Source organism: Dendrobium catenatum, unplaced genomic scaffold (assembly GCF_001605985.2).
Source record: "Dendrobium catenatum unplaced genomic scaffold, ASM160598v2 fragScaff_scaffold_166, whole genome shotgun sequence".
In the NCBI taxonomy this organism is placed as follows: domain Eukaryota; kingdom Viridiplantae; phylum Streptophyta; class Magnoliopsida; order Asparagales; family Orchidaceae; genus Dendrobium; species Dendrobium catenatum.
The window spans coordinates 578,233-598,611 of NW_021318628.1; the positions used below are offsets into that span (position 1 = coordinate 578,233).

At 31.3% G+C, this 20,379-nt stretch overlaps 1 protein-coding gene and 1 pseudogene across 1 annotated transcript; one reads left to right on the forward strand and one right to left on the reverse strand.

Moving 5' to 3' along the window:
* The window catches only part of LOC110104114, a 92,477-nt pseudogene extending 72,478 nt beyond the window's left edge, over nt 1–19,999 (forward strand).
* On the reverse strand, nt 14,346–16,623 carry LOC110104107 (rust resistance kinase Lr10-like). Its single transcript, XM_020833079.2, has 3 exons — nt 15,924–16,623; nt 15,653–15,852; nt 14,346–15,577 (listed from the first exon to the last, which is right to left on the reverse strand). The coding sequence occupies exons 1-3, from the start codon at nt 16,598–16,600 to the stop codon at nt 14,466–14,468; spliced, it is 1,989 nt and encodes a 662-aa protein (XP_020688738.2). The 5' UTR covers nt 16,601–16,623; the 3' UTR covers nt 14,346–14,465.
* Nucleotides 20,000–20,379: the final 380 nt, after the last annotated feature.

The following is a 20,379-nucleotide window of genomic DNA, read 5'->3' on the forward strand; positions in this document are numbered from 1 at the left end:
CTTTGGATATATGACCCAAACGTTTATGCCACAAGTAAGCAGAATTTTCATTCATTAAACCACTTTTTGTTCCAATATTATGATGCAAGGTTAATAAAGTCTCAGCAAATAAATTATCAAGTTTTAATTTATATAAACCATCACAAAGCATACCAGAACCAATAAGTTGATTACACTTAAATAAACTGAAACATCCACTTTCAAACTTAAAATAAAAACCAGCTTTATTAAGTTTCGATAAAGAAACTAAATTTCTAGGAAAATAAGGTACATAAAGAGTTTGAAATGATCTAAATGATATCTAGTGTCTAAAATCAAATGATATGATCCAATTACTTTAACTTAAGCTTTGACTCTATTTCGCATGAAGGCAAATTTTTCATTTGACTTTATGATTTGGGTCGTAAGAAATCCCTGCATTATATTTGAAACATGAGTGGTACAATGAGAATCAATCAACCTAGTATTATAAGGAACCTTAGCAAAATTTCATTTGAAACATACAAAAGTACTAGGCTTACCTTTATTTTCAAACCAAGCCTTACATTTTAGGCAATCTTTCTTATAGTGTCCACGCTTGTGAAAGAAATGACATTTATCATTCCTTGGTTCCTTCGTTTGAATTTGGACAGATGACACATTAAGATTTAGGAGTCCTTTATTACCCTTTGGATTCTTCTTTTATGATTTTCTTTTAAAATTTGGTTGATCTATGAGATTAATTGAGTGAATTCCTTATTTCTTAAGTTTTTATTCCTTCTGAATAAACATACTCTATAATTCAATCACATTTCATTTATCTTTAATAGTATTATAATTAAATTGAAATGAACCATATTAAGGAGGCAATGAGTTTATAATAAACTGTACAATGAAGCTTTCACTCACTTTCATTCCCATAGTATTCAATCTTGCTGCTATATTAGTCATTTCAGTAATGTGCTCATAAATAGTACAAGAACTATCAAATTTCATGGTGGTTAACATACTCATTAAAGTCCCAACACGTGACTTATCAACAAACTCAGATTGAGATACATTTTCCACAAACTTTATAAATTCTTTGGCATTATCTATTATTGGAAGTGTTGGTTTAATAATGTCTGCTACAGTCATTCGCATAAGCATTAGGCTTAGTCTATTTTATCTTTCCTAAGCTTCATGAAAGACCTTTATCCGACACTGCTTGTATTAGTAAGAGTAGTAAGCTTATTATTAAGTAGTGTAAATCCAGATACAAAACTCCTAAATGAAACTACATTTGCTCACTTCATTCAGAATAATTAAGCCTATTAAACTTTACAATAGATGAAGCTTGTGAATAAAGAACTACATAATTAGTTTCTATAAAACAAAATACAAAATTCTCACATATCGATGATTTGAATATTAAATTCAAAAACATAAAATAGATTCAAATAACATTCTGTTAATTAGTAAAATACATATTGAAATTCTCCTTTGGATGATACTACAATATACAACAATAATCATAATTGATACTAAAATTAAATATCTTATAATTGATAATTATACATACTTAAATTAAATATATTTGCAATCTTTGGATATACTAAATATATTTAATTAAGTATGATAAATTATCATATTTATATCCAATAGCATAAAATGACTAATCAACCTTTAGGCGATTCTTAAATATTTAGTAGCTATTGAATTTTAATTACTTGTTATAAAAATTTTATAAAAATATCATGTCATTCTGTTAATTGCATCGCATACTCACGAGTAATTAAATATTATTTAAAATGATACTTATGAAAACTTTCTACTTTGACCACATTGGTGATTAACAAATTATGCTTGATATAAATATCAAATTAAATGTTTGTGACGATGATTATTTTAAATAAATTAAATATATAAAAGAAATTACTTAATGTATATAATTGCATATACGAATAAAATATCATTAAAAGTAAAATGGATTTATGTTATTAACATTCATATGACAAATTCATTCATAATGAAATAAATAACATAAATTATTTTTAAAAATAAAGAAAAAATGTAATTAATTTGCCATTAATAAATCAAGATAAGATATGATTCGATAATTGGTGCGTTAATTGAAATCAATAACAAATCATATGAATTCGATTTCATTAGAAAAAAAACTAGAAGAAATAAAAGAAAAACTTAAATGGAAAATCACAAGTTTTCAACCATGCTCTGATACCACATGTAAGACTTCATGGAGTTCTTAAATTTCTTGCGAGAGCTTAATTGCATATAAGATTCAAATTCTCGAATTCATACAAGAACTTTCTTTAAGATTAAGTTCTCTAACTTTTACAAGAACTCATAACATGCATTATGAATTCTCTATCTCTTGCAAGAACTCACATCATAAATTATGTAAAAGAAATTGAAACAAAAAACATGAATTTATCTTGTAAGACTTCATGGAGTTCTTAAATTTCTTGCGAGAACTTAATCGCATATAATATTTAAATTCTTGAATTCATACAAGAACTTTCTTTAAGATTAAATTCTTTAATTTTTACAAGAACTCACAACATGCATTATGAGTTCTCTATCTCTTGCAAGAACTCGCATCATAAATTATGTAAAAGAAATTGAAACGAAAAATGTAAATTTACATAAGTCTTAAATCCACAAGATCTCAAACAAAATTATTTTCACAATCTTTTAATCGAAAGAAAACATACCTTGATTCATTTTGAATTCGCTGAATTCCGAAATACGATTTCTTTCCCTTTCACTTTCTTCTTTCATGAGTTAATTCTCTATAGAGCAAAGTAACTCCTCATAACGAGAGAGAGAGAGAGAGAGAGAGATAGAGAGAGAGAGAGAGAGAGAGAGAGAGAAAGGACCGGTAATTATTTTCTATGGATTGGTTACAATAAGCTCTCATAGGAGTTATTTGATCAAACGGTTCATAAACGATTGATCAAATGATCTCTTTTTTACCAATAGAATTTAAACATAAATAATTAAATTTCAATATATATATATATATATATTACTATTACTATTACTATTACTATTACTATTAGAAAATTGTTTGTGATTTGTAGTTGGAAATCCAACCTCAGGAATTATTAAATCCAGACCATCTATTTCAGAACCCTTCGTATTCCAGATCACAAGCTTCAAGATCCCAACCCCTCCTATTGAATATCATTCCATGCTCCCAACACACGTCCTCCCAACCTGCTCTTCTCGCTAAATGTTTTGCTTCCTCCTCTTCCTATCAGCTTCACATGAGGAATTTTGAAAGAGTTTCTAATAGGAGCTTCTTCGACTTCTTCCACTCTTGGATCGAGACCCAAGACGTGAACTCGGGTTTTTGCATGAAGAAGAGTTTGGCTAATTATTTTACCATTGTTCCTATTAGAAATAGAAATCAATCAGGATTCTGCTCTGGTAAACTTTTTAAAGGTAAAAAGTAAACTTATAAACTTTCATATAAACATTATTCCTTATGTAGAGAAGGCTAGAATTATTTTTTATCAACAATTAGTCCAGTGCTCCAACATTTCAAACCAATAAGAAAAAGTTAGAGAGAGAACGTCTAGGATTTCAAAAGTTTTTTATTAGTTTTATTTGAATTCGGCTGGTCCTTAATTTTCGTGGCTTTTTTGGGGCTTGTTCGGTCGTCGATCTTAGACCGGCGCTCTAGCAGATATAGGCGCTGGTGGCGGCTACGACAGCTACGGGTGGCGTAGATGGATGGTAAGCGCCTTTTAACCACTAATGGTTGGGCGAATTACCGGAAGGTTCTTTCAGTTCCGATGCGAACAAGCCAGAGCTCTAGAACCTCCATTGAAGACGTTGAAACCAGGTCGCATCAAGAACATGTTCCAATGGAGTAGAAGGGAATTTGCAAGGGTATGTGTCCGTATTCCATTAGATATGAAATTACCATCTGGTGTTTGGGTTGAAGGTTTGGCCAGTAAATTCTTCCAAAGAATTGAGTATGAGGGAGTTTCCAAAATTTGCTTTTAGTGTGGAAGAATAGGTCATACCTTAGTTGATTGTGTTGATTCAAAAATAGATAAGGGAATTGCTCCAGAATCTGCTAATGCAGCCAAAGAAGCAGAGGTCAAACTGATATATTCTGTTGGTAGAAATCCTCATGATGTGAAAGCTGCTTATGGTCCTTGGATTCAAGTAAAATATGGATAAAGAAGACATAAAGTGGTTGCAGAAAATAGAGGCTTTCTCAATAGAGCTTATGTTCCTATGAAGAAAGCTTATGTCCCTAAGCTCGGTCATGTTTCTTCAAAGAGAGATTGTGATTTAGAAGGTGAAAAATTGAAGCTTAAACCGACTTTTCTCAATTCCAATCTTGAAGAGAAGAGAGAACGAAATAAGGGAGTAATTGCTGCAGCTCAATCAACCGAAATCCTTGAAGATATACGGGTGAGGTAACAAATATTGAACCTGCTATTACTGTACTTAATAAATTTGATATATTATCTTGTCTGGATGAAACAAGACCTACTGAGATAGTGGAGTTGAATGGGATGATTGTGCTGAAGAAGGTGAAATTGTTTGTAGTGATTTTGTTAGTGTGGAAGGCTCGGGTTGCATTATGATGTGGAACCGGTAATGAGCCAAGTGATAGCAAAGGGAATTCTCCTTTGAATGGTGTTGTGGCAGAAAATTTATCTTCAAGAAAGAAAGTGAAGCTTCTTAAGGAGCTGAAGTCTCTTGGTTCGGGTAACATAATACCACATAATACGAAGATGGATGGTGGTAAAGCTAAGAGGAATTGGGGCCCTTCCCCAATTTTAAATAATGACTTCATTGGCATTCTGGAATTGTAGATGAGCCAACAAAATGGAGGCTGCTCTATATCTAAAGGAGGTTATAAAAGACAATAATGTGTTGTTTATGGGCTTGCTAGAAATAAAGATTAGCTCTCTAGAGAATATTCAGATTTTGAAGTTTTTGGGAAATAATTGGGAATCTTATATGCTTCCTTCAAATGGTCTCTCTGGAGGTTTGATGGTGTTGTGGAGAAAGGATTTGGCCTCTTTCTCGGTTATTGAAGATTCTACTCAAGTTATTATTGGTAAATTGGAAGTCCTAAATAAAGGATGCTGGATGGTGCTACTATTTATGGGAGTACAAATGCTCTTCATAGGAAAATCATATGGGATTGCTTAGAGAGGCATTGCTCTGTTGATTCACTTATGGTGGCGGGAGGAGATTTTAATTGTGTTCTTTCCCAAGAGGAGAAAAGAGGTGGGAAGAAATTCATCTTGTCTCAAGGCTCTAAAGATTTGAAGAATTTCATGATCAATAATGATTTGCATGAGGTTGGGTCTATTGGACCCAAATTCACTTGGTACAATAATAAATACTCAACATTACCCTTGCCCGGCTCAATACATGGTGGAAGCAAAGTGCAAAAGCAAAATGGATGGAAGAGGGGGATTCTAATTCATTATTTTTTCATGCATTTGTGAATGCCAAGAGGAATTTTAATTGGATTAATCATATCAAAACTGATACAGGCGTTGACGGAGGATATTACTGAAATTCAAAAAACTTTCAAAAAAATTTTAAAGTAAAAAATGGTGGCACAGAGATTGTGTGCTAAAGGGGTGGCCGAATCCTTCTGCAGTCATTAATGAGGATGACCAGGGTTTATTGAATGCTGATTTCACTAGGGAGGAGCTGCAGGTGGTTGTAGAAAATGCCGGGAAGAATATTTCTCTCGGTTTGGATGGGATTACCTTCTCTTTTATAAAAGGTTTTTGGAAAATTATTTAAAATAATGTATGGAAGGCCATGAACCAATTCCTCTCATCAAGAGTAATGAATCATTCTTAGAAGGAGACACTGATTGTTTTGATCCCAAAAATCTAAAATCCTTTGGTTCCCTCAAACTTCTGTCCTATTAGTCTTTGTTTTATTATATTTATAATAATTTCGAAGCTGTTGTTGAATAGATTAGACAAGGTGATTCATAAGATCATATCGGCGGATCAACCAACTTTCATCAGAGACCATTCCTTGTCTAAGCATGTACTGTTGGCTCAAGAAGTCTTTAAAAAATTTCGATATTCTAAAGAAAAAAAAGGTCTATTGGCTATCAAAATTGACATGGAGCAAGCATATGATAGCATGGGATGACAAGCTCTAAGGAAAGTTTTTCTTCACTTTAAATTTCCTAGAAAGTTTTCGGAATTATTAATGCATTGTGTCTTAGAACCGAAGTATTGCATTTTGATTAATGGAAGGAAAACTGATTGGATCAAAGGCAAGAGTGGATTTAGGCAAGGGTGTCCATTGTCACCTTATTTGTTTATTTTATGTTCTCAAATAATCTGAGGCTTTAAATCTTAGTAGAAGTGGATTGGGAATTTCTATTACTTCTAATGCTCCTAGAATTTCACATTTACTCTACACCGATGATATCTTAATATTCTCGGAAGCAAATGTCACGGAGGTTAAGGAGTTGAAGAACATTGTTATCAATTATTGCAAGTGGTCAGGTCAAAATATTAATCACTCCAAATCTATGATTTTATTTGGGAAGCATGTTAACCGGAGGAGGAAGAGTAAAATTACAAATGTTCTTCGGTTCAAGGTGGTGAAAGAGCTATGTTATCTTGGTGTAAAGATATCTTTAAGGAGGATGGTGGCTTTGGATTTCCAAAAGCTTATGGAGGTGGCTTCTAATAAGTTGAACACTTGGGGGAAGAATTGCATTTCATTGGAAGGGAAGTTGGTATTAGTGAAATCTGCATTCCTTTCTTTGCCAATGTTTTCGTCTTCCCTTTCGTTAGTACCATTATGTATCCTCAAAGAATTTGACAAAATGTGTAGAGACTTTTTATGGAATAAAAGTAGTGGATGTGATGGAATGCATTATGTGTCTTGGGAGCTACTATGTAAACCAAAGAATGAAGGTGGTCATGGACTTTTCTCAGCAGTTTCCAAGGTAGGGCCTCTTCGGGCTATGTTTGCATGGGATTTCTTCATGAAGCCTAACTCTTTACTTAATCAGATTATTAGAGGCAAGTATGGAAGAGATCTATGTTCTATTCCGGTGAAAAATGGATGTTCTCCTACATGGAAGATTATTACCAATGGGGCTAATTATCTTAGAAACATTGTTAGATGGAAAGTTTCTAATGGTAATTCTATTAATTGGATGCATGATTCATGGATTTTAGATAAATGCATTTCAAAATGGCCTACATTTATTAATAATTTGGAAGTAATGGATTACAATCTTAGCTTCTTCATATTGAAGGGAGCATGGAATGTGAATCAACTTCGAAATTTCTTTGGGAAGCAACTAGTGGATCTTGTTATACATATTCCAATTGAAGCAGAGAGGAAAACATATCAAATTGAGTTAAAATTGAAGGCTGCAGGGAAATCAATCACTGCTTTGTCCCTAGAAGCGGTGATGGATCAAAATTCAGAAGTTTGTCACTGGATATGGATGAAAAAGTAAAATTTGATACCAAGAGTAGAGCTCTTTTGGTGGAGATAATACAATGAAGCAATTCCCTCTAATGCTTTTCTATTGAAAAGAACATTAACCAATTTTTCAGGTTGCTCGAGAGGTTGTGCTGAGGAGGAGGGTAGCAGTCATATTGCTGGAAGATGTGTGAAATTTCAAAGGATTATTATCCTGCTAAAAAAATTGTGATTTCAAGTCCCGTTGTTTAAAGATCTTACAACATGCTTGGACGGGTTAGAGAGATGCTCGGGTTCTAATTTTATAACTGCAAATATATAATGTACAGCTGTATTCCTTGTTTGAAAAAGCAAATGTAAGTTGGTTCATGGAGGAATAGAAGACTCTGATAATGCAATTGTAGCTAATACGAAACATAGTGAGCAACTTTATCAGTTTCTATCTGGACAACTGAAACGTCAATCAGCGCATGCTGTTTACTTCTTGGCGTCCTCCTCCACTCGGATGGATAAAGATAAACATTGATGCTTCATTAAAAAGAAATAACTTGGCAGGGATTGGTGAAGTGGTGAGGGATGATAGAGGAAGATTTTTGATAGCATTTGGAGCCCAATATTTGCATTGGGATATTGCTCAAATGGAATTGATGGCTGTTTATTATTTAAAAAATATTGTGCGGGATTGGATGTATGAAGCTCAAGGAGTGATTATAGAAGGACACAACTTCAATATCATCAAGACTCTTCAATAAGCTTTGAAGAAATGGAGGAATAAGGGAAAAATCAAGAGGAACTGGCATTTTTACAAGACTTCAATCAAGTCTTGTTTTCTTTCTCAAATAGAGGATGCAACAAATTAGAGGATGTTTGTGCAAATTTGGCTTTTAAAAAGAGTTTTATTTGGAATGATCTTAATAATGTAGAGATTCCCCCTTCATTCTTGTTCATCTTGCAGGAGGAATGTGATGCTTTAGGTGTGGTTTGAGTAGTTTGTAATAAGCTCTTTTATGTTATTTTAATGCATAGTTACATTTCTTTCAAAAAAAAAGTGCTCCAACATTTCTGTGGAATTATTTTTTTTATCAACAAAATTCTATTATACAACTATATTGTATTATGTAATCACCCTATTTTTTGCATTCTTCTACTGTTTGTAACAAGGAGAATGATAAAAAAAAGTTGAAAATTTTACATCCAAGTAATTCATACATTGTTTAATTTCATAGTTTGTATTGTTGGGTAGTGGATTTGAATAATTTTTTGGTCTAAATAGTAGCTCTCCTATACAATCTAGCTTTTTCTGGTTATGAGAATCTATGCTTAATAAGTCTCGTATCTGCATCAGTTTTGTTTTTTGTACAAAATCAAAGACTTCTTTGATATGTTATCCAATCAAAATAATGGAAATCCAAAAATAATAAATTACAGGGAGAGTTGAATTTGGTATCATAATCACTGAAAATCTGTATGTTTTGGCTCTGTACTGAACCTTTGAAATTTGTAATTAATCTTTAATGACAATGAATGATATATTGTACTACGTGCCTGATCTAAGCATATATTTTCTGATTGATAAATGGGTAGATACCAGAGAAGCTGATCACCGATGCCTGATGGTATATCTGCGAGGGACGTTTGAGGAGAAAATTTTCAGATAGTGGAAATACTAACTGAATATGCATGATTTGGTAAGCTTCTTTTTTATCAACATCTTTAGTGGAACCAATGTAACAAATTAGTTTTGCACTTACACATTTCAACATGCCACAAATCTGCTCTCGATAAAAAGATAAAATCACGTTCTTTTAATTTCTTAATGCAATAATTGGAATTAATGATAATTTTTGAAGGGTTATTTTGGATCATTTTTATTTTTTTCGTTTTATTTATATTTTAACAAGAAACGTTTTTTTATATGTTAAAAATATATATTATTTTATTTTTATTGAATGATGATTAAGTTGATGTCAGCAGTAATGGGAACAATCACAAGCAGAAGCCATTGAGGTTATGACAATGTTGTCACCAGAAAGGCCTACATCCTGTCTCTCTATTTCTCGCAAAATTATTACGCGCCACGTCGCCAATTTACTGTATATCATTTATGTGTACTGTTGTGTATCAGGTAATGTGGCACATCTTGATTGACTTCAAGATGGCCCGGTGACCACACGTAATAATTTATCCTCTTTCTCAGTGTTCATTTTTCTCATATTTGTCCTTGTAGTGCTTGTGGTTGTTATAGTTTTAAGAGCTCCTATGCATTAGATTTGTAAGTGGCTTCATTACAAAATAAAACCTTTTTTCTTCTACAAGATTATCTATTTTGTTAAGGTGTTTTTTTTTTCCTTAATTGATTCATGTAGCATTCTTCAAGGACATTAATTTTATGTTATACATTCAAAAATCCTAATTGATTAAGGTGTTTGATCTTTACTTTAAAGTTTGGATTGTAAAGTTATGTTGCTATTTGATGGAGAAAAGATAGCATTTGTCTAAGACAACGATATTATCTCAGAATTATGTTATTTATATTATCTGTTTTAATAAGTGGATATTCAAAACAAAGAAATGTTCATTTCACAAATTTGTTTTACATTAATAATTTCGAATACATTTTGCCTAATCATGCAATTTTTATTTGTTCTTATAATACTCTGCTTTGTAATTTGTAATCCTTTGTTATATTTGTATTTAACTAATTCAAATGTAATTTTAATTTGGTTTGTCTTTGCAATTTTTGTTCTTATTTCTCTTTTTTTAGCTTCACATGTGTGATATACTCATAGGGATTGTGTGCGGTGATGATGCAACGAGAAGGGAGATTTTCCAGGAGGCTTGTTTAGATATTCTTTTTGTTTCTCAATTTTTATGAACTGTGTTTGCTAATTCATAATCATTTTTGCTTGCTAAAATGTTTAATTTCATTATCATTTACTGTTACTTCTAGTTATCTATTTTTTAGAATCAGTTAACTTCTTTATTATCTTGTAGCATCAACTCACTAAGCAAAGCTACAAACTTTTATTTATTCTTGCAACTCTATATTACTAATAATTATATTTCAAGATATATGATTTATCATTATGATGAATAAGTTAGATTTTAAGGAACTTAAACATTGTGTTACTTGAAACAAGAGGCACACACCATGTAATCTAGGTAAAGTGACGATCTATAGCTCTCTCAAGGGTCTCTACGCCTTCAATTTCCTTTACATATGAAATGAGTTTAAAATGGAGAAATTTTTAGTAGAACCTATGGTTGATACTCCAAAAGTGAAAAGCATCCATCTTTTTGAAAATCAAATATTAAGTCATTTTTTTTGGGAGAATATGACTTCTAACTCATATGAGCATTTTAGTTTCCATTGATTTCAAACCAAATAGTATAGGAACCTTGTAATGCAAAAACTCCTTTTAGCTAAATATCATAATTTTAACTTTTATAGTATGCCGCGTGGTAAAAAAACCGACCCCACGTAGTGGGACAAAGGCTTGATGTTGTTGTTGATAGTATAACATGCATAATTCTTAGGTTTTTCACTTCATTTCAGTTCAGCTTCACAAACTTTTTGTATACCTAATACCTCTACCAATATTTATTGCTCTCTGAAAGCCAATACACCTATTATGTTGAATGCTAGAAGCATAATTAATTTGCAATTTGGACAAAATGGAGAAGCATAAGATAGTAGAAAGTATTTTTATGAAGTTTCTTACCCTATAAAATGATATAAGTTCCTTCATAAATTCTTCCAAGAATCACAACAATCTTTTTCTCCAAACTCAAATCTACTAGCTGTCAATACAATGGTTATAACAAACACTATAAAAGCAAATGCTCTATAACCCAAAGAAGCTAGAATGACAAAATTTTTGACCGAAATTTCATTGAAAGTGAAACTAACATCTCCACAATATAGGAAAAAAGTAAAGTACTGACATAAGTTTTCGACCTAAAATTCCGATGGATTTCTGGCAAAATATTTCAAAAGATTTCACGGATTTCCAATGGAAATTTTAATTGGAATATTTATGACGGAATTTAAATTTTGCTGGAAAATATATATTTATAAATTAAATAATTAGTTTTAATTATTATTATTATGTTAAATTAATTAGTTTTAATTTACAAATTAACTAATTTAATAAATATTGTTATATAATTTCATAAAGTTTGTTAAATAATTTTAATTTAGGCAAAAAATTCAAGAATTTTGAATTAAAAATTTTATTATTTAATAATCTTTAATAAAAATAATCTTAATATATAATTGAAGGATTTAAAAATTATTATTAAAAAATAATCTTAAATAAAAAATAACATGTTCTGAATATTATTTAATAAAAAATAATATTTAATGAGTATTTAAAAAATATTAGCAAAGATTATATTTTTTAATTTAATTATTTTTCTAACAAAAATTTAAATTAAAATAAAAAATCAGTTTATGTATCTATGCAAGTAAATTAATTAAACTTCATTATATTACAAGAATATTAATATTTATTTTTTAATTAATTATTAATTTTAATATAATGTGCCAAATAATTTAAACAAAAAAGAATAATAATTCAAATAGATTTTGCAAGTGGCTGACTGGATGGGTGCTAGATAGTCTCCTGAAGTAGTAGATTCGAACCATAACACACTAGCAGGTAGTGGGTTTACGGGTAGGAACGGGCCGCTGCTAGGGGCTACCACGAGTAGCTGGGTTGGCATGGGCGTAGGTAGGTAGGTAGGAGGTTGACGGACAGGCATGGGCCGCTGGTAGTTACTGGTGAGCACAGGCGAGCACAAGAAAGCATGGGTTGGCAGGTAGAATTCGAGCAAAGGAAAAATGATTTTTGCCAAGAAATTTTTTTTATTTTTCATGTGATAATTTCCTTTTTGGCCATTATTTTTTTTCCTGCACGTGTTTAAATGGCAAAAAACTTTCCGTCCAAAATCCGCCGAAATGTATTTTTCTGACAAATATTCGCCGATTTCTTTTGGAAAAAGCCACCGAACTCAATCATTTTCTCGCATTGCCGGTTATAAAATACAAGTAAGATACTTTTCTTTTTGTTTCTCTTTCAATGTCCCAAAATTATTCTCTATAATTCAGCTTGTTTGTATAGAAAGTGATCTTGTTGCATAAAGTTAGATATTCCAATTAAATTCTTCAATTGAATTTTATTTAAAATTTAAACTTTCGAGTCTGGTATTTTTTAAATTGTGATTATGTGATTTCTTTTTTAGGATTCCATTAATTGTAATACATGTTGCTCGTGGGAGCTTTTTTTTATTATTTTTTTTTAAATTGCTCATGGGAGCTTATTTGTAACTATTTGTATACTATTAGGGCTCTTTTTTTTATTGTAGTTGAACTTTGATAATGTGTTGTTCATAGATGATATTTGAGCATGTAATAAAAATAAATTATCTTCAACAAAAAATTAATACTTTGGATGTGTAAATCATTTTTTTTAGAATTTTGATGAATCTTAATATTTGAAAATTTAGGGAGAGGTTTTTTTGTATGAGCTTTTGATACAGTTTTTTTTAATTATTTTCCCTCTTATTGAGAATTATTGATCTTCACTCAAATGGGTAGCTTTCCCTTACATTAATTTTTGTCATTATTTCTTAGTACCATGACATAAATTATTTATTAGCATTGAATTTTATTTTCTTCGATGAAAAAGGATTTTCTTAATATTAATTTATCATTTCTCATAAAAATTTCTTTTTTTATAATAATTTGTTTCATCAAAATTTATATTGCATATTTGGTTGCATAAGAAAATGTTTACCCTTAAATCATCTTATATTAAATTATGTGCTAGATTTTGCATTAGAAGTTATATATTATGATATCAAGTATGATTTAATATTCGGGTAAGTGAAATAAATTAAAAAAATTTTACTTTTTGTTTGAAACATATTTAAGAAAAGTATAAAACTTTTCATTGTTATAATTAATAATTAGTACTACTTATAGTGATAAATATCATAATATTATATTTTTATAAAAAAATTAATTAAAATTTTATGATATTATTTTTTTAAAATTTTATTCACGTGCATTTAATTATTGGGGAGCATTTAATTAATGGGCAATATCATTATGACTTACATATGTCTAACTCTCACAAAAGAAAACCTGAATTTCTCATTAATCAATTAATGGAAAAAGGTGAAAAAAAAAACTTTATGATTGATTTCACTACAGAAAAATCGCTTGTTACTAGAGGACAAAATCTTTCGGTAATAAGGAAAATCCGTCGGAAATGTTCCTTTTCCAACGAATTTCCGGCGGAAATCTATATAACGGTAATTCGCGCGTCGGAAAAAAATCTAAACCGATAGAATTTTTCCGCCAAAAATATATTGTATGCCGATCTTCCGACAAACAAAATGAAGGTAACACGTTATTTTCTTTGAACAAATTACTGTGTTTAATCCGCCAGTATTTCCGCTAGAAATGTTGCAATGAAATTACTGGTGGATATTCCGCCGACCCATTTTGCCGGAATTGTATCGACGAGTAAACCGGCAGATTTTCCACCAAAAATACCAGCGTAAAGGATCCACCGGAAACTTGTAGCATAAACAAAAAAAAAAAAAACCTTCGCTCTTAAGATATTGATTTCTACAATACAACTTGCATATAAAAGTTCCAAGATTAAATTTTTATTCGACAAACTAAATGGATGTTAATTTTAATTTTATTCTCTTTATGATTTATGATCCGTTCTCTTTTCATATCAACCCGATCAATTTCTTCAAAGAAAACATAAGCTAAATAAAAATTTTGAATATAGTAACCTCTGCCAAATTATGCAATTAACGAGTTCTTATATTTTACGGAAACATAACATATTTTTAGCAACTTTGCTTTGATTTTGACAAAAGTAAATTATAATCCTCTCCTCATCACATTTTGATATAACACACGGTTTAATAGAATATAAAAAAATATTATAACAAAATAACCCATTATGAAATTTTGTGCTACATACTCAAAAGTGATACACCTTTCACATGAATTACATATTCTCTAAAATAATTGATAGTTCAGATTTAGAGTAATTCATAGAAATGTTTATAGAAGGCACCGGATCTGAAGAAGAGAAGAAAGGCTTTGGCGGCAATTGTAAGGAATCGACATCAGCTTGTAGCATCTCCACAACATTAATCATGGAAGGACGATCCACAGGTCGTGTCTGAATGCAACTCAACCCCACCTTACATAGCTTCCTCTCGAAATCATCAATCTCAAAAATGCCAAAGTTTTTAGACATTTCCATCTTGTTTAGCTTATCATAAATCCATGAAGGATAGTAAACTTGACTAGAATTTTCTGCTTTCAAGTCATTATGCCTACGCCCACCAGCCATGTCCATTAGAAGCATGCCAAAGCTATATACATCTGATTTATGAGAAATAGTCCCAAAACTTCTCGATATTAATTCTGGTGCAATATATCCAATTGTTCCTCTAGCAGCACTCATGAAGACAAGACTATGGTCCTTAGGGTGCAACTTTGCTAAGCCAAAATCAGAGATCTTTGGTGTGAGTTTATGATCAAGAAGGATATTATGAGGCTTGATGTCAAAATGAAGAATCCCCATATTACACCCCTGGTGTAAGTAATGAAGCCCCTTGGCCACAGACAGGGCAATCTCAAGAAGCTTGTCCATGTTAAGGATTCTATTTTCCTTGTTTGAAGAAAAAATATATTTATCAAGAGACCCATTAGCCATGTACTCATAAACCAGAGCTCTATAAGATCCTTCTGCACAAAATCCAACAAGTTGCACTACATTTACATGATGAATCCTACCTATAGTAGATACTTCATTAATAAAATCCTCTCCATCACCCATGGATTTTTGCAACATCTTCACAGCAACCAAATAACCACCAGGGAGCCTTCCTTTATAGACGGACCCAAATCCTCCTTGTCCTAACTTCTCTTTGAAGTTGCTTGTAACTGTGATAATATCATTGTATGAATATCTTGATGGTGAGAGGGCGTTTTGATTTTGCAAAAACCTCTCAATGTTATCAACAGGCTTGATAAGCTTGAATAAGTTGTATGCAAGGAATGAAAGAACACATAACGGTGAAAATAGAAACCTTCCAATCATTAACAAAACTGCAAGAATGAAATTTAACTGCCACTTAGCATTTTACAAATAATTCCAAGTTATATTCAAAAACATATTCCTACCTAATATTGGGAGTGTTATGTCCATTACTATAATAATTACTGATGCTGCATAGAAAGTTAATATTGAATGGTGGTACTGTTTTTCATGGAGACATGCCAAGAAATCAATTTCAAATCGGAAAGGACTTATCACATCATATATGGACATGACTTTTTCTCCATTAAGAACATTTGTTGATTCCCTTTGAATAAAATCGATACTGCAATTAGGAAATGAAGATTAAAAGATGGATAATAGAAATTTTGTACGTGTAATAGTCTACATACTTACTGTCCCGCAGTTTTAGCACAAATGTGAATTGCATCTGTCGTTGAATTAATAAAAGGACGCCAATTCAGCCTAAAACCTTTTTTTAGTTGATCAAACATACTAAGTTGATCAACGTTTTGGATCATAGGAACTGTGTTTTGGATCATAGGAACTGTGAATAGAAATTGGCAATTTACTTCGACTAACCCAACATAAAAAGCATTAAATAGCACATAGATGGTTGAGTTGTTATTGCTGAGACAAGGCACAATTTCATAATTTGGATTGTTGATCTTTACTGAGCAGTTAATAAATGTGGCTTGACCTTGTAAACCAAAATCCACCTGATCAAACCAGAATGTTTCGTTATAATCATCCGGATATATTGATCCATTTGGAAGATTGCAGTTGCCATGTTCCAAATTAACATCAACAAGTGTAATTGTAGAATCATGATATGATATATCTTTGACATAATACTTGCTTTGGTGGATCTCCAATATTGTATTGTTGCCTTCGCAATTGAGTTCAAAATCAGAACCGCCACATTCAGTTGGATCACCTCTCAGGTGGAAAGGATACTTGATGTTTTGGAGGCTTCCGCAAGATGATGAGCAACTTCTTTTGCCATGGCTCATGGTTATTTCAGAGAAAGAGAAGAAAATCAAACAAAAAAACAAATTGAAAAGTGATGCCATCCGATGAGCTTCTCGTACTTGTCCCTCTTTCAAGTGAGGAGGCTTCTCCATCTAAGTTTAAATAATTGAATGGTTGTATAATATGATGGGAAGGCAATGATACTTTTGACTTTTAGAAGCCAATTGAATTCTACCATTAATTTTGCTGATTTTTAATTGGCCCGAATTTTTTTATTTTTTATTGACTATTCAAGCAGCCAAGTTTGACTGCTTCAAGAGCAGGATATTTTATTCCTCGGTAGACTTAATTGCTTCAAATGAAAGTTTTTATACACTTTTATACTTAACTATAACGTAAGATGCATAATGATAATTTAAAAGGTAAAAATTGTATAAAAATAAAAATGAATAAAGAATATATATTTCAGAGATTAAGAGCCCAATTTATAGAATTTTTTTTTTCATTTCTTGTTTATCCAATTTCATTTTCTTTTTCTTGATAATATAACTAGAATAACAATAATAAAATAAAATAATAATAATAATAATAATAATAATAATAATAATAATAATAATAATAATAATAATAATATCCTTTTGTTTTTGAACTCAATCACTCTTTCGTCGACATTCAAAAAAAAAAAAAAAATCCTACCAGGGAATAAGTTTGGTCAAAGGAGCATGAATAAATTTATAATATTTTCTAATCAAAATAGCATGACTCAAAAGATGGAGATATAATCAAAAGAGTATAATTTTACCATGGAAAGGACTTAGCTAGAGTAATATGGCCTTGACAATGGTTTGCCCACTAAAGCAAAACCTTGGGTTACCAGCAAAATTTTTGGTGGAACTAGATCCGCCAGTAGAAGCACGGTGTAACCGGTAGATATTTTGCCTGTAACTTAGCGGCAGGTTTTCTAGCAGAAATTCAACTAGAAATTACAGATGAAAAATTCGACTAAATAATCATCTATTTTAGTAAAACCAGCTGTATTTTTTGGCAAAACATACGCCAAAAATTATTAGCAGAACTTTTGGCAGAAAATCTTCTTGCTTACTTAAGCCCAACAAAATATTTTCGTCAGAATTTTCTCTAGAACCCGTTGAAGAAAGCCCTATTTACATTCCATAGTTGGTGTGTTAAATTATTTGTTTATGTTCAATGTCCGAATGAATATGACTTATGTATATTTTTATGCAAGTTTGTTGTGTTGTACAAAACATAAACATAAAAAAAGTGGTGTTTTTTTTATGCTACAGGTTTGCGGCGGATTTTTGGCAAAATCTCATCCATAAATGGAAATACGTTGAAAATGTATTGTATTTCTAGCAGAAATATTCCAACGGAACTTCCGACAGAAAACCCGTCAAAAATTTCGGTTGGTCTGTGTCCGATAAACTTTTCCGATGAGTTATCTGCTGGAATTTATGACAAAAAGTTTTAACTATAATTTTTAGCGGATAAACCACCTGTAATAATGACTCTTAAATGACAAATAATACCACCATATTCCTCTGGTAAATATGCTGGAAACCTTTCCAGTGGAAAGTTTCCGCCCGTAATAAGGATTTTGATGCACGATTTATCGTTGACTGAATTGTCGCCGGAAATGCATAGTTTCTGGTGGATTTTTATGATTCCCAATGAATTTTAGCCACAGGTATCAGCCGATTTTCTTGTTGTGGCCTAGCCAATGGTGCATGAAAAAACCAAGGGTTGGCTTGGTCAAAAGATTTTGATTACATCAATGAGATCTAATCACGAGTGTATGACCAATAGTAGGATAGTATAATTAGTACTACACTAATGATCAATTTAGGTAAAATAGCATGACTAAATTAGAGAGATCCAAAAAAATTAGCAATATCATATTAAGGTTTAAAGATGAATATAGCCACAAAGCATAATTGTGTTAGGGACTAGTACAGTTAAAAGAATAAGACCAAATAAAGAATTATTTTAGCCAAAATAATATAGTTAAGAGGACAAGTAATACTGTCAAAATAACATGATTTTACTAGGCAGGAGGAGTGAAAATCACAATCAAAAGGATATTATTGAATTAGCTGTCGACTCAACTAATGAAAGTAACTATGTTTGTTGGAATACTAGGTAAAAATGTATAGCTAGAATATCAAGCCAAGTCAAGAGTCTTAATCAGGTCGATAATGAGCATGTTAAACCTTTATGGTCAAATCATTTATGATTTGATGGTTTAAACCTTTTATAGGAAGTTTGGTTAGATAATCAACAAATGATCTTATAAATGCATATTGAAGTGTTTAAGATTGATTGTATCTTGTGTAAAATCAATGCCTATAAACTTATTGGAATAATTCTCATAATCAGGCCCATTACACTTATAAATAATTGATCAAAAAGTGAAGGAAGTTAAATGCCCATGCCATGTTTTTTATCCATTAAACAAGCATGGTTGAAGACGAAAGTGGTCTTCCTGAAGGTAGCTTAAGGAAAATATATTGAAAGCATAGATTGAATAAATAAAGGTTCTTCTTAGGTCACTTATATAATCATGAGAGAACCTATAGTCATTTTAGGATCACATTAACAAATTTCTATGAGTGGGCAAGAAATCTTGATAAGAACTGGGTTGGTTAGCATATTTTCAAAGTGAGGATTCAAAATGATCATTTCAATCATACTTTAAATGAGGAACTTAAACCTAAACCCCTATGAAGGTGTTGGAATATATATATATATATATATATTCTTCATAATGACTTTGATGATTTAATTTGATTTCTTTTCTCTTTGCATGTTAGATGTTTCACTTCTAATCTGGCATACTCGATGAATAGACATGTGGGCTCCTTAATGGACAAAAAATATTAAATATCACTAGATAACTCTTCTTAGTACATAAATATATGTAAACTTTCTTATATATAAGCGCTATAGACTTCTAGAGGCACTACGGGATACATAGCACAAGAGGTTTGCTCTAGAAACTTTGGATCAAAGCATTGACAATAAGCGCTGCAAGAGGCACTATGGGATACATAGCATCAGAGGTATACTCTAGAAACTTTGGATATTTCTCTCATAAATCAGATGCATATATTTCGGGAATGCTTCTGTTAGAAATGAACGGAAGGATGAAAAATATTGATCCTACAATTGAGAACCTCAGTGAAATTTATTTTCTAGAGTGGACATACAACAAGTTGGTCCATAACAACAATCAAAGTTTAGCTATGGAAATGGAGGGAAATGAAGAAATTATGAAAAGGCTTGCCATAATTGCATTTTGGTGCATACAGTGGAATCCAACAGAGCGTCCATCAATGAATAAAGTTATTCAAATGCTCACAACAAATTTTAAGAGTTTGGAGATACCCCCAACCCCTTTTGTTTCTTCTGATCAACCTGGCAATGCTAATGTCTCAACCAATCATGAAATGATTTTGAAGGTCTGCATCTTAACCATTCATTAGGAAATTTTGGAGGATTGATTAATTAGTTTATTATTTTTGTCTATTGAATCCTTCTATGTTGTTATTATATTTATTTGTTCATAAATCTATTTTAAAACATTTTATTTGGCTAAAAAATTTTATGTAGATTTTCTATTATATTTCTTATTGATGATATCAATCTAGTAATATATCTCTTCTATTTTATTTAGATATCTTTAAAGTACTGAGGGATAGTATATGTTGGAAGCATGAGCTAATGAGATGATGTGCTTTCTTTTATGATAACAAATATATGGTAGGTTGTATAAATTTAAATTAAGTTGTTCAGAGGTTTTTTGCATGCAAGGATCTAATGCATGACTTGCTTAAATTTAAAGGCTAGGGGTAATTCTGAAATG